The sequence below is a fragment of the Diorhabda carinulata genome, chromosome 11 (genome assembly GCF_026250575.1).
Source record: "Diorhabda carinulata isolate Delta chromosome 11, icDioCari1.1, whole genome shotgun sequence".
Lineage (NCBI taxonomy): Eukaryota > Metazoa > Arthropoda > Insecta > Coleoptera > Chrysomelidae > Diorhabda > Diorhabda carinulata.
The window spans coordinates 5,604,890-5,619,660 of NC_079470.1; the positions used below are offsets into that span (position 1 = coordinate 5,604,890).

The 14,771-nt window shown below is 31.5% G+C and overlaps 3 protein-coding genes across 4 annotated transcripts; 1 reads left to right on the plus strand and 2 right to left on the minus strand.

Moving 5' to 3' along the window:
* Positions 1-904: 904 nt before the first annotated feature.
* LOC130899389 (39S ribosomal protein L22, mitochondrial) lies at positions 905-1,759 on the minus strand. The gene is made up of 3 exons (XM_057809306.1): positions 1,505-1,759; positions 1,235-1,448; positions 905-1,174 (listed from the first exon to the last, which is right to left on the minus strand). Exons 1-3 carry the CDS (start codon positions 1,694-1,696, stop codon positions 957-959), a joined length of 624 nt encoding a protein of 207 aa, XP_057665289.1. The 5' UTR covers positions 1,697-1,759; the 3' UTR covers positions 905-956.
* Positions 1,760-2,515: 756 nt separating this feature from the next.
* On the minus strand, positions 2,516-3,810 carry LOC130899584 (26S proteasome non-ATPase regulatory subunit 14). The gene is made up of 3 exons (XM_057809624.1): positions 3,473-3,810; positions 3,113-3,419; positions 2,516-3,061 (listed from the first exon to the last, which is right to left on the minus strand). Exons 1-3 carry the CDS (start codon positions 3,648-3,650, stop codon positions 2,611-2,613), a joined length of 936 nt encoding a protein of 311 aa, XP_057665607.1. The 5' UTR covers positions 3,651-3,810; the 3' UTR covers positions 2,516-2,610.
* A 59-nt stretch (positions 3,811-3,869) lies between these two features.
* On the plus strand, positions 3,870-14,553 carry LOC130899586 (V-type proton ATPase subunit H). 2 transcript variants are annotated; one of them, XM_057809627.1, is made up of 9 exons: positions 3,877-4,067; positions 4,563-4,644; positions 7,071-7,260; positions 8,435-8,653; positions 8,786-8,929; positions 12,222-12,581; positions 12,644-12,778; positions 13,970-14,169; positions 14,237-14,553. In XM_057809627.1, exons 1-9 carry the CDS (start codon positions 3,992-3,994, stop codon positions 14,436-14,438), a joined length of 1,608 nt encoding a protein of 535 aa, XP_057665610.1. In that variant the 5' UTR covers positions 3,877-3,991; the 3' UTR covers positions 14,439-14,553. The 2 variants fall into 2 exon arrangements, with proteins under 2 accessions (XP_057665611.1, XP_057665610.1); XM_057809628.1 differs by lacking the exon at positions 8,786-8,929 and having other exon boundaries at positions 3,870-4,067.
* The last annotated feature ends 218 nt before the right edge of the window (positions 14,554-14,771 follow it).

Genomic DNA, 14,771 nt, shown 5'->3' on the forward strand with positions numbered 1-14,771 from the left:
TTTAATTTAAAAAAATTATTTTTTGTTTCATTTTCATAGATTTAATATTGAAAATAGAGAGACCTAGTTACAGGAGCTTGTTAGGTTAGGAAGTGTTGATAGTGAAAGGAAGATCATAGATATACCTATAGTGACTTGAGGTTTGTTATTGGTAGCTGAACTGGAACTGAGCAGTTTATGAGTGTATAGAATTAGTTCGATCGGATACAAAGAACGATATAGTGCAGAACAATGGAGCATTTGTTAATTGTTGTGTGTATATGTTATTTGATGTGATTCAGGTATTAGTACTTTTTGATATTTTACATTCGTCCAATGACGTAGTGGGTGAACTAGTTCTCTTGCACTGTTATTTAAAAAAGCGGCACTAGCGCTGGTTCTGCTCCAAAGCGCGCTTTAATGTAGATTTCCTGAACTAATTCTACCAGTGCAGCTGTCAAGAGCAAACCTTTGATAAGTTCGTTATAACGTTGAAGTTTCGAGTGGGAGAAACGAAAAAGGAATTGATAGAGAGTGTTAAATCGGTTATCTTTTTCTCTTGCATACTCTCCCTTGTTTATCTTTCATTCCCATTACATCTTAGACATACTTTTCTTTATTTTAATTAATACTTAAGTCCCTTAATTTGAATTAGAATTATTTGGAACAAAATTGCCCAATCCTGGATGAATGTATGTTAGTTTTTGTATGGTCATCGTAAAGAGATTTGTAGGGTATTTTTGGGTAGTATAAGGGAAATTTGTTTTATAAAAGGTGTGTTGGAGTTGGCCCTGAAATAGGAGTTGCTCCTCTGCAAGGCTGGAGTTGTGATATATTTCTCGTATATACATTTACAGTACTTATTGATATTTTTTAGTATTTTTAGTTGGTGTTGGAAATCTTTTATTTTCATTAAAAAAGTAAGTTTTAATTAGAATATTTATTTTATTTACTTATGTTAATTACATCAGTATAAATTACAGGGAATTAATGATTTTTCTTTTTCTCATCTGTTCTAACCAATCTGCGAGTTGTTCTGGGGGCTTCTTTGGGCTTGTCGGGAAATGTTCAGGAGGTTTACCCTCTTCTAATTTAACGAAATAATGGCAATGGAAATATTCAACTTTTCCAACTCTGTGTCTTGCATGTCGTCTGAGACCCTTGATCACTTCACCTTTTCCAACAAATGATTCAGCTGAAATGAGTAATATACTTTAAACACCAGATCGTTAGGTTAATTTAGTAAATTACATACCGACCCAAAGGTTACTAGGAAACTCTACATTGTGGTCTCTAACTGCCATTTCTTTTGCTTCTTCTAAAACTTGTCTAACGTCGGCAGCACCCTTCTTAACAACAAATTTTAACTGTTTAATAGCTTCATCAACTGACATTCCCCTAATAAAATACGCTATATACCACATTTTCCAAGGGCTGTACTTGATATTAGTTTTCTGATGACAAATAAACTGAAATATGTAAAAATTGTATATTACTGCTTAGCATTATATTATGTTACACTTACAGCTGGTCTTCGTTCTTCGGTTGCATTTTGAGGTGGATACATTTTTTCGTTATACTTTAACCATTTTTTCGTAGACCTATCTTCATTTTGCCAAGCGCTACTAATGTTCGACGTATGAATTTGTGTATTTTGAATTTTCATAAATTGGAACAGAGGTTGGATATTAAATATATTTATTTTTCTAACAAACATTTTAAATTATTTTTAAAAATCTATGATTAACCTATTTTCAATTATAATATTTATTATACTACCTCTTCTTCTTTTTTATGTTACGTATCTGCATAATTCAAGTACTCTTTTAGAAATGTGTCAAATTAAATTTTGTTACCATTGTCTCTTTAACAAAACTAAAATTAGTAGATAAAACCGAATACTTGTTTCATAATAACTCATACATGGTATATTTTACTTAATGTTCCTACGAATGTAAGATTTCCTTGTTTATTGTGGCTGTGAATAGTTCTCGCCCAGCCAGTTCGAAACGAACGGGGAATTTTTGTTGTTGAATTGGCTGTTACAGTTGGCAGTTCTCCCGTTTGGTTCTCTGATTGCAACCATTGAATTAAAGGTTGAAATTCGAATCGATTTAAAAATCGATCTTTTTTGTAAAGAATCGCCATCCATTCCAGACCGACGCTCCGTTCTAGGGCCGTAACATGTGAACCACTTCGATTTTTTTATGCATCGTTCATCAGGTTTGCCTTGAATCGATATTTTTTGGAAAGAATCGTCATCCTTACTAGGAGCGACTTCAATTTTTTAAGGAATCGATTCATCAGGATGACCTCGAATCGATTTGAAAATCGATCTTTTTTGAAAAGAATCGCTATGCCTAAAACAAAGTAGATTCTCCAAAATACTTGCAGTGGTTTTAAGGAAAGTAACATTAACCAGACTAAAAGGCAGAAAAAATTAATAGACCTGGGGGCAAATCCGGCCCTGGTCCTTCACATTTTTGTTGTTTTTTTTTACCCTATAAAATTCAAATTGCATTAAAACTTGATGGTATGTTAAATTCATATATTTCAAATCTCAGAGACAAAAATGTTTTATTGAAAAATTTCTTATAAATAAGTATGAAATATAAAAAAATCGAAAGTTAATTATTTAAATACAACGGTATCTAACATGGCCCCCAAGCACTGCACAATGTTGTTGGTCATTAGCACGTCGACTTTTTCTTCTAAATGCCTTTTGGGATCCTGTTTGCCGACATTTTTAATTGCCAACTGCTCGGGCGTCATTTTCTCTTCTTCTTCTAATGCCTTATTATAATTTTTAGCTAATTCCAACATATCGGCAACAGTTTTTTCATTAACAGCACAATTTTCCGTATAATCTGATAAAGTTAGACCATCCATCCATGATTTTTTGTGAAGATTCAGAAGCATTTTTTGTTCTAATTCATTTTTTCTATAATTAATACTGATAGAGTAATAATGTCGATTCAAACCATGAATTAAAGCTTGTACGGAAGGTTTCTGTAAATGTCCCAAATTAGACGTAGTTTGACGTGGTTCCTGACCCAATACCATCATATTTGGATTAATTAACCTAAAATAAATCTCGTTTTTCCTATTGATAAATTATATTGAATTTACTTACCTAAATGCATCAATAACAACTTTTCCTTTCACTGATTGAATTGGATCGACTACAACTGCTACGGCTCTCTCCGAAAGTGCCTCAAAACTTTGTTGAGTATTGATATCGACTCCTGATAACCAGCATCCAAATCCGGGATGAGAATGGTACCATCCTACCACCATTTCAGGTCTACCTGTTTGTCTCAACATATCTAACATTTTTGCTTGAAAAACAGGATCTACTGCTTCTACACTTACCCCAGTACCAGTCTGAGGCATTGCGAAGACATCAATAACTCGTACGGTATAATCATCGACGAATTCGCCTTAAATTACAAAATATTAAGTACTTACTTAAAATTGAATATTTCTCATTTACCCAACATTAAGCCCATAACTTCCATAGGTACTCCAGCACGACCGTGCTTTAGCATTTTAAGCAATGCTAAGGAAGATATGTATACCTGTTCGGCGGTATCTACAACAGGAGCGTCAGAAGGAGGTGGTGCTTGAGTTAAACCTGGTACACCACCACCTAATCGAAGAAGTCTATCCATTTTTCTTTTAATCGATGTAAAACGTAAATTAGTAATTAATTTAACAACAGATAACTACCAGAAACTTGAACTAGTGTTATTCTTCTGACAGAAGAACTGCAAATCACTGAATATGTTTGTTCTACTAACTACGTCGAAAGATTCTAAGGCGAACCGGATTTTAACAGAGCAAAATCATCGAATTGAACGTTTTTTTAAGTTGGCTATCTTTGTAAACACAATTATCTGTCATGTTTATTCTCTGATGTCAATTACAAGTCAAGTCACAAGACTTCCAGTGAAATCATACTAGTAAAAAGGGTGTAAGTTTTTGAATTCGTTTATCGATATAAATTTTAAAAATGGCATCTAATTTGACCGCCGGAGCGGATCATAACATTAAAGACATAATTACGTCTTTGGATGATGATAAAACAGGTATGCGAATTTTAATGCAATAATTAGAAAATTAAAATATAGTTTGTATTTTCATGTGTAACTTCAATAGTTTGTATCTTCCCATTTTTAAATTTTCATATGTATATTTTTTATATTATTGGTACCATTAAAAGAAAAAACTAATTATAAAACTATTAAGTATGACACTAGTCAGCTGATTATCATAAACATTCTATAAATACCGATTTAAACACACCCAAAATAATTAATTTTCAATTTAAAGGTCTGGTGAGTCCTTTTGATCATCATAATTGATAATATCATTATAGATTAGACAAAAAATCTTCATAATACACTTTTTCTTCATGTCCCATTCACTACAATTCTCAAGTTGTATCATACCATAATATAAATAAGCAACATTCTGAACTGGATCTAAATCACTATATAAATGAATTTTCGAGTGTTTTGAATGAGTATTGGGAACTTAACTATCTATTACACGTTTCTAAAAAAAATTTCTTTTTGTTGTAGATATGCTGGCTGCCACTAGTGTATTACAACAAAGAGCCACTGATATTAGAAATCAACATGTCAACTGGTTATCATATTTACAGTAAGATCATTAATTTTCCTCATAAGAAAGAATCATTAACGTTTATACAAATTCTATAATAAAAACTTCAAATATATAAATTATTTATTAATAAAAAAAATAAGAAACTTAAAAAATATAAATAAATGTAAAGAAAATTTCTATAGAATAAAATAACAATAGCAAGTTAAAAAATGTCGATAAGGTATGTTTTAAAAGTTATAAACAGTGTTGATAAGGTTTAAGGATTATTCTTCATGGCTCAAATCAAAGGAATCGGAGCTATATACAAGGACTAATTAAGTTTAAATCAACCACATATCTCATAATCAACAGTAATCATAGTTCATAGTAGTGTTGTGGGTGGTCGATGGCAATCAAGCACATAGGACTTCTTATAGACCCCACTTGACATTACCAAAGGTCGATGTCCATTGAAAAGCTGATCAAGCACTTTTATTTGAACCTTTTGATGTCATTGGGCAAGCTACGAGGCCAAATCTTTGAATCATGCTCGCGTGTGTGCTGGAAACTCACAGATAACTTGATCATCTGTAATACTCATAGTATAGAGATGGTATCTTAGATGACTGTGTCAGGTTAAAATTCCAGTCTCTGTTGGATTTTGCGTCTATTTAATTACAGCACTGGTTCGGTAAGAGAGGCAAAAGGTCTATCTAGGTGTTATTTCATGTCAGTTGTTCCAAAAGCAATCAGTTTGCAGAATATCAAGTCTAAAATGATCAGGGACCGTATACAAGCCTTAGAAGAGGTAATATTGGATTCTAGGATACCAAGGAGATGAAGAGACCATTCTAGTCAAATAAGAATTGGGAAAAATCATTGTATGCGGCTCATCCAGGTTTATATTAGACTTTATGCGCGAGAATTATAAGGATAATAGTAGGTCAATATGCAGACGTACATAAAACAAGTGGAAAATAGTATATGTGAGCTCTACTAGGAACTAGACATGTGTTGTATAACTTTGAAGGTTCTGGTATAGAAAGATAGTCCAAATGGGGGTCTTATATGGACTTTCGAGATTGTGGAATCAATTTAAAAGGATCGGAATGAGCATTTTAACATCAGATAGAGGACATCATAATATATATGTATTGTTTGCATTGGATACAGATATATGATCATCTTGGTTTCAATTAGAACTATTTTTTCACAATTAAGATTCCCTAGATACATACCATGTATTTTAATATAATATTCATTCGGATGGTGTAATACAAATTGTATCTAACTTAGTATATATAAGGAAAGTCTTAAATTGTGTGATATTAGTGTGAAAGAAGAATGGTGGACAAAGATAATACAATATGTTAAAGCAACATCACGTAAGAAGCTGAATAAAGAAGAAAAGTAAAAAGTTGTAAATGATGGAACAACATATTAGTCCAAAATAAAATAGAAAAGAGAATGGAAAAGTAAATACAACAAGAAGATCAAGTGGAAATGGGATGAAATGAGAAAATAATACAAAAGAATCTGAAGGGAATGGATAAAAGAAAAAAACATAAAGCCTACACATAGTAAAGTATGAAAATGGAAAAATGAGTTGAGGAAGCATGAATAAAATATTTGAAACACTATGAAAAAAAATGAAAAATGGGAAAGTACCAACATTGAGTAAAAAAAGTGGAGATTTATTACAATGCGGAACTCCATGAAGAATTATTTTAGTTGATGAAGAAAATATGCCAACGGAGCAAAGGGAAGGGTTAATACTGAAAATGAAAAGTCAAGAAATTAATGCCAAGAAGATGAAGTAAAAAGAGAGAAGAAAGAACAGCAAAGTAAACATTACAAGAAGGGAATTTGAAGTGGCAAAGAAATTCAAGTGGTGTAGGTGTCGTACTGAATGAGAAAAAGTAAGAGAAGAAGAGGTGTAAGATGTAAATGAAGAAGTAGAAGTAGTTCTGGAAGGATAGAGAATAGAATCATCACTGGTGATGAAAAATGGTAACATAGTTCGAAAACGATCATGGAGCTGTCAGTTTGGTTAGATTATAAAGTTGTTGTGTTTTTTGAGCTGCTTCCAAGGAACCAAACGATCAGTTCTGATCTTTACTGTCAACTATTAATAAAACTGGATGAAGCAATAAAAGAAAAACGGCTAGAATCGTTAAATCGGAAAGGTTTAGTGTTCTACCTTGATATTGCAAAGCCTCAATATCTTTGACAACTCGTTTGGCTTGTTTGGGAAGTGATGCCCCATACAGCGCTGATTTGGCACCATCTGATTACCATTTATTTCGAAGTTTACAGAATTCTTTGAACGGTCAAACTTTGATGACCTTCAATCACATCTGATTCATTTTTTTTTGCTGATAAGGACCAGAACTTTTACTGGTTTCAATTTGGAATAAAATATTTGTTCAACTGGTGATAAGGGACATATCTTTTTCCCTTTTTCTACTAATTTTTTTTTGTAGATCCCAGATGATATCTCAAGAGGACTACGATTTTATTGTAGCATTCGATGTTCCAGATAGTGCGAAAAGAGAAGAACTTTTGCTAAAAAATAGAAATCAATGCGCCCAAACGTTCCTGAATTTATTAGGTCACGTTTCCAAAGACCAAACGCTACAATACATTTTAGTTTTAGTGGATGATATGCTACAGGTAAATCAATAAATGCTAATTCTTATATATTCCGAGCTTTCGAATATATAGGGAAAGTTTCCTGACAAGCTTTTTATTTACTTTCGTGTCTGGCATGCAACGAAGTGCAAATTATTTTTATTTCCACATAATTTTATTATACGTTATATTTTATAAAAATTAAATATACCAAGTTCTACTCTCGGAGATAGCATCACTGGTTCAAATCAGGACAGAAACTTCTAAATTAAAGGATAAGATCCTAATCATCAAGTCCAAAATGAATAGGAAGCTTACAGCACCTGAAATTCAAATGCGGTTCAATGAAAATCAATATAAATAGATATCAGTTAGTTTAGTAAACAAAAGTTTACAAAAAGCTGGCCTAAATGGAAGAATTTCTACAAAGAACTAGTTTCATGGACAATCATGATGGATATGCTCACCAATAGAAGTGTTTGGTCACCTAATACCAAAATAGATACTGCCAACTCACCCTTAGAACCTTTTTTGTAACAAAGAACCAGAAAAAAAAACTAGAATGAGCCCTTGCACACAAAGAATGGACAGTAGAAGACTGGAAACAAATCCTGTGGACTGATGAGTCCAAATTCGGCTTATAATGGTGTGGGGGTGTTTTTCATGGGGGGTTAAAGGAACCCTGGACAGAATTGGTTACCACTACATATTAAAAACGCATGCTAACCCTTCTGGGATGCGCCTTATTGACCGTGGGTATGTATTTCAACAAAATAACGACACAGAGCAGACATCTAAGCTTTGTCTCAACTATTTAAAAAATAAAGAAGTTAGTGGTGATTTGAGAAATTAAGAAATGGCCCCTAAAATCTCTGGATCCGAATCCGATAGAATTATTGTGGGATGAACTGTATCGGAAAGTTGAAAATTGAATCCTTGGAAAGCTCTTCAAACTTCTTGGAATGATATACCAAAAAGTGTGTTAGAAAAACACACGGTGGCCGTCAGTGGTGGTTTCTTTGATGAAAAGAAAGTGTGGGAATATCAAAAGAGACAAAATATGTTCGTGGTTTTAATAATAGAATGTTATCTTTCAATATTTTTAAAATAAAATTTGTTTTATTTTACTTTTAATAAATTTTCATCTTGTCCGGAAACTTTCTGTCGGCATTGTGTATATATTTTGATTTTTTTATTTTAATTTATTTATATTAAGGAGAATCGAAGCCGCGTGGAAATATTCCACGAATACGCCAATAAGAAGAAGGAATCAGTATGGGGACCGTTTTTGAATCTTCTCAATCGTCAAGATGGTTTTATAACAAACATGACTTCGAAAATAATAGGGAAGATAGCGTGTTGGTCTCATACTCTAATGGAACGATCCGATTTACATTTCTACTTGACGTGGCTCAAAGATCAATTAAAAATGCAGGTACGTACTCACATAATTTTCAAACATCTTCGGTTATTATATTTTGATTTCGGCAGCTTCACATTTGTTTCAAATTGTTGAATAGGTTTTTAACCCCGTATAATTTTAGTTGTTAAGTTGAATTTCCTACAGGAACACAAGTGTAAAATGGCATGTTCGGCAGGTCCGAGCAATTTTCCAAAAAAAGAAAAACGTAGTTGCATAGACATAATCCGGGGTGCCAATTCCATATTGTTTGGAATGTCCCTTGAAGATGCTACGAGACTAGCTCAAGAGGTAGCAAAATTGTATAGAAAAAAAAATAATTTTTTTTAAACGAATCTGCTGTGTTGGTAACGTTAAGTGTTGTGTTCTAACATAATTTTTTTGCTCGAATAAGTAGATGAAATTAACAAATGCGCGCGTGGAAATAAAACACAAAAAAAAAGAATCGATGACATCCGATGTGTTTTATTGCTGCCTGATGAAATGTTCGTAGAAAATTTTTATTCGTCGTCGTTGTGTCGTCCGTTTGTTTGTTATGGTTAACGAAACCCTCCCCCCCATTAATCCCCCGTTAGCCAAAATTTAATAAAATAAAAAAACTTATTACCAGAGATCGGAAAATGAGGTTTACTACATTTACCACAACGGTTATAAATAAAATTTATTTTTGTAATTATTTCTAACTTGAAATAAATTGCAGATGGGTCGATTATTTTTTAATGTTTACACACTTTCTTCAATTGCTTAATTCCTTACGAAAGTGTTGTCGAAATCATTAAAATGAGTATTCGATCTTTGCCGTTAAATCTTTTTCTTCCTGTAGGCCCTTTCTTCAGTTTAGAAACGAAAAATAGTCACTAGAAGCTGAATCTGGACGAATAGAGGAGTAATTATGGTCAAATTTATGTAGATTGTATATATGGGTACAAAATATAGTCACAAGAAGCTAAATCCGGGCGGATAAAGGAGCAATTTTAGCCTGATGTGTATACTGCATATGTAGGTACAAAACATAGTCACCAGAGACTAAATCTGGACGGATAAGTCAGTAATTGTGGCCAAATTTATGTTGACTGTATATATGGGTACAAAAAATAGTCACTAGAGGCTAAATCTGGCAGAATAAGGGAGCAATTGTAGCCAAATTGATGTTAAATGTATACATAATTTCAAAATATAGTCATTAGAGGCTAAATCTGGGCGAATAAAGGACAACTTTCAGTCTGATGTGTATACAGCATATGTGGATATAAAATATAGTCACTAGAGGCTAAATCTGGACGGATAAAGGAGAAGTTTTAGTCTGATGTGTATACTGTATATGAGGGTACAAGAAATAGTCTCTAGAGGGTAAATTTGGGCGAATAAGGGAGTAATACCACCTTTGCATTTTCATGATGCAAAAATATTTATTTATATTCTAAAATCTTCATTAAATAGATCCAGTAAGTGGGATAATATTCGTCATGACTAATTTTAGCTTTTAAATTTAGTTAACAGATTGTTTAGTGCTGAAATACCCCGGAAAATCCACTATTTTGACAATTTTTTAATCATTGTTATGTTGTATTGAATCAATCTTTCGTATGGTTACAAAACGATTGAAAATTGCCCCTATTACAGCTGTAAACTAAACTCTTACACTTGATTGCGTTTCAAGTGTATATACCTCTGTTGGATCCCAAGAAAGTTTGTCCTAGCTTATTCCGTTTTCTTTTTAAGCCTTTCCAAACGTAAACTAAATGACAGAGCTTTTTCAAATTTTGATAGGAATCGAAATGACAGATGTCTGTTAATAGGAGCATTGTTGCCTTTTTAATTGAGCAGCCGGAAAATAAAAAAGTAACGATTTTTCGACTCTCCCTCGTATATCGCCACCCAAGTCTGTAAAAAAATTTTTATGTATCAGTGCATAATAAAAAAATCAAAAATGCGGTTCATCAATATTACAAACGTTGCACCATATTTCTTTTTCGCGAAAAAATTTTTTGCTGAATTTTAACATAAAAGAAGTTTTGATTTTTTATTAGTTCAATAAAATATAATGAAAAAATGCCTAAATCGCCGTTTTTATTGATAAATTTTGAAAAAATTTGCTAATCGATATATTTAAAAACAAAAATTGATACTAGATATTTTGTGATATATTAATTTCTAGTTATATCTATTATATCTTAAATAGATTGAAAATAGGCAACATAAGTTGATAGAGTTGATTCAATTAATGGACAACGTGATTACTAAAATAAATTTTTGAAATAATTATAATTTATAACCTAAAAATTATTGTAATTAGAACTTTCATCTCAAATATTCATTTCTGTAATTAAGTGAAAATTGGCAACATAGCTCAAAGTTAAATTGAAAAACTGAACTATCAATATTGAAAAAAATAATTTGATAAACTTTTTTCCGTTTTTGTTTTCCATATTTCCAATAAACTCTGATATATAGTTAATTTTGGCAACAACATATATTCGATATATAAATTTCTTAGATACTAACAATGTTGACAGCACTTTTTGGACATCCTTGTATTTGCGTATTATTTGATTGGATAAACCTCTTTTCCGATCGCTGCTTATTGCACAGCGTTTTTTTTTGTAGAGCACAGATGCTGACAATATCTAAATATGTTTAATCCATTTATATTAAATAATTTTATACTCCGTTTGCTTTGTGTGTACAGAATACTTGAATCATGAACATTCAATTGAAAAAAATCTCTATTTACACAGTTTTATTAAATACATTTTCGCTTATACCAGAAGTTTCTACTTTTCGTTCTGTTTATAATTGAATATTGAAAATGAATTCTAAATTTTGTGACATAATAAATTGATTACGATATAATCGTCATGCCGTTTGGAGTCGAGGTGAAGGCAGATAGATCTTGTTGTGGTGGTTCTTTTTCGTATAAATATCAGCTTCAGTTAGTTTCATTAATATAACATCAATTGTTTTATTTTTTTTTACTTGTCATTCACTTCTTCTTTTTTAATTAATAAAATTGTAAAATTTAACGGAACATCGAATTTACATAAAAAATCAAGTGTAGTGTGCTTGGTGTATGACAATAAACAAATTTTTGTTAGACCAAGGCGGTTGTTGAATATGGCGGACAGCAATATCCGTTTTACCATAGGTGTACTATATAAAAATTATTCTTTAATAAATAATATTGAAAAATTAATGAAATTCGGAAAAAAAATTATTGTATGTAGATAAATTCAATGTTTTCCTGATATAATTTGAACTAAATTTTTATTACAAATAAAACTGACTTTAATAATTTAAAAATTTCAAGAATGCTTGATAATGAAAGAATACTATAATGAGTAATGTTGAATTGAATCTTTTTTATTATTACTATATTTTTATTTTTAACTATAGGGTGAGCAAAAATTTTTGACCGGTAGTGTATCTAATCTTTAATACAGTGACACTAGTTTCATTTTAAAACCTACTTGACGATTAATGGTACACCGTATAAGTTGAAATTTATTCAAAGTATTTATTTTAATAGTACCTCCATTTATTTTTCATGTAAATAACGAAAACTTACATTTTTTTGTTTTTTCAGAATAACGAATACATTCAATCGGTAGCTAGATGTCTACAGATGATGTTACGTATCGATGAGTATCGTTTCGCGTTCGTTTCCGTTGATGGAATATCAACTTTATTGTCTGTCTTATCCGGAAGAGTAAACTTTCAGGTGCAATACCAGTTGATATTCTGTTTGTGGGTATTGACTTTCAATCCTTTATTGGCGGAAAAAATGAATAAATTCAACGTTATACCGATATTGGCTGACATATTGAGCGATTCAGTTAAAGAAAAAGTTACTAGAATCATTCTCGCTGTGTTCAGGAATTTAATCGAGAAACCGGAAGACCAACAAGTTTCCAAAGAGCATTGCATAGCTATGGTACAGTGCAAGGTTAAGATATAAAATTTTTTGTTTAATTTGAGTTATATTTGGAATTCTTGGTGTTATTTTAGGTGCTGAAACAATTGGCTATATTGGAACAACGCAAATTTGACGATGAAGATGTAACAGGGGATGTGGAATTTTTAACGGAAAAATTGCAGAGTTCCGTTCAGGATCTCAGTTCGTTTGATGAATATTCTACTGAAGTGAGTATATAACAATTAAGAAATAAGTAGTGATTTTATATTAAAACCTCAATTTTACTTCATTTTCATGGTAATTTTTATATTAAACTGAAATTTAGAAGTTATTAATTTAATTGATTGAAAATTCGTTGAATTCACATATATTTAATATCAACTTGTTGATTTGACTCGAATTTAGTATATTATAAACTTAATTTGACCCAATTACAATAGAATCTTTCCCTTTGACTCGAATTCAGTATATTATAACCTCAATTTGACCCAATACAATTCATTTGACTCGAAATTTGATAACAATTTCTTGAATTCACATATGTTCAATATTAACTTGTTGATTAAACTCGAAGTCAGTATTAACTCTTTGAATCGATTGAAATACAAAAGTAAGTCCTTGATTTGAATCGAATTCAGTATATTTATTACCCAATTTACGTCAAATTTTTGATAGCTTTTTTTGTTCCAAATAATTTTATCAAAAGTAGTCAATTTATTGAACTGGGACGCGTTATTAACTTCTTTATTTGACAGAAATTTAGTATATTGTGTCCTCAATGTAACTCATATCCCATAACAGCTTTATTTGATTCAAATCCCATAACAGCTTCTTTATTTGACTCTAATCCCATATAAGCTTCTATATTTGACTGAAACTTAGTATATTGAGTCCTCAATGTAACTCATATCCTATAACAGCTTCTTTATTTGATTCAAATCCTATAATAGTTTCTTTATTTGACTCTAATCCCATAGCAGCTTCTTTATTTGACAGAAATTTAGTATATTGAGTCCTCAATGTAACTCATATCCCATAACAGCTTTATTTGATTCAAATCCCATAACAGCTTCTTTATTTGACTCTAATCCCATATCAGCTTCTATATTTGACTGAAATTCAGTATATTGAGTCCTCAATGTAACTCATATCCCATAACAGCTTCTTTATTTGACTTATCATTTGACCAAATTTAAGATCTTACTTTTAATAATTTCATTAGTGTTCATTTATTTATTTTTTTGGTAAAATTTCTATGATCCTTTTTACGAAATTTCTTTGAATCCTTATTTCATAGAATTAGAGTTGGTATTACAGAATTTTAGATGTTCTATACAAATCCAAAAACGTGGATTTTTCGTTTTGAATCAAAAAAGTAATTTTAGAAACGTTTCGGCTATTTTTATATGAAATTGTAGGTTAAATCAGGTCGTTTGGAATGGTCACCCGTACACAAAAGCAAATTTTGGCGAGAAAACGCTCAAAGGCTCAACGAAAAAAATTACGAGCTGTTGCGCATCCTTATCCATTTATTGGAAACCAGCAAGGATCCTTTGGTATTGAGCGTAGCAAGTTTCGATATAGGCGAATACGTCCGTCACTATCCTCGTGGAAAACAGTAAGAAAAATCCAGATTTTTTTTTCATTTTCAATTTCTTTTTTTACTAGATTTTAATTATTTTTAGTATAATCGAGCAATTGGGCGGGAAACAATTAGTGATGCATTTGTTGGGACACGAAGACCCTAATGTAAGATACGAGGCGCTTTTGGCGGTTCAGAAATTGATGGTTCACAATTGGGAATACCTCGGTAGGCAATTGGAGAAAGAGCAGAGCACCGATAAGTCAACATCTAAAGGTGGAGCAGCTGTTACCGGAAAAGCTTAAAATATCTGGTGGCATCACCCTATATAGTATTTTTTTTTTGTTTATTTTCAAATGTATATAGAAACATTCCTGGTTTGTTGTTGGTGTTAATGCTTATAACAAATATGCAAATTTTAAATATATCGTTTTAACCTCAAAAAATATTTTTTAATTCATCGTTTGATGGGGTATTTATTAGTCTTGGTTGTCGGAGCGGATAAGTTCAAAGTTTTAAAGATTTTTTCCTGTTTTTTTTTCTCTTCAATTAACGATTTTTTCCCTATTTTTCAAAGTTTTCTTTCTCGTGCTTTTGTTTTTTTGAATTTCGATTTTTTAAAATTTTTGTCATTTTAT

Coding starts and splice junctions, on each gene's coding strand:
- LOC130899584 (XM_057809624.1), bottom strand. CDS start 3,650: ATGGATAGACTTCTTCGATTAGGTGGTGGTGTACCAGGTTTAACTCAA. Junction 3,420..3,472: donor AGTTATGGGCTTAATGTTGG/GTAAATGAGAAA, acceptor TTGTAATTTAAG/GCGAATTCGTCGATGATTAT. Junction 3,062..3,112: donor GTTGTTATTGATGCATTTAG/GTAAGTAAATTC, acceptor GATTTATTTTAG/GTTAATTAATCCAAATATGA.
- LOC130899586 (XM_057809627.1), top strand. CDS start 3,992: ATGGCATCTAATTTGACCGCCGGAGCGGATCATAACATTAAAGACATA. Junction 7,261..8,434: donor TAGTGGATGATATGCTACAG/GTAAATCAATAA, acceptor ATTTATATTAAG/GAGAATCGAAGCCGCGTGGA. Junction 12,779..13,969: donor TTGATGAATATTCTACTGAA/GTGAGTATATAA, acceptor ATGAAATTGTAG/GTTAAATCAGGTCGTTTGGA.
- LOC130899389 (XM_057809306.1), bottom strand. CDS start 1,696: ATGTTTGTTAGAAAAATAAATATATTTAATATCCAACCTCTGTTCCAA. Junction 1,449..1,504: donor CCGAAGAACGAAGACCAGCT/GTAAGTGTAACA, acceptor TACATATTTCAG/TTTATTTGTCATCAGAAAAC. Junction 1,175..1,234: donor TCCTAGTAACCTTTGGGTCG/GTATGTAATTTA, acceptor TACTCATTTCAG/CTGAATCATTTGTTGGAAAA.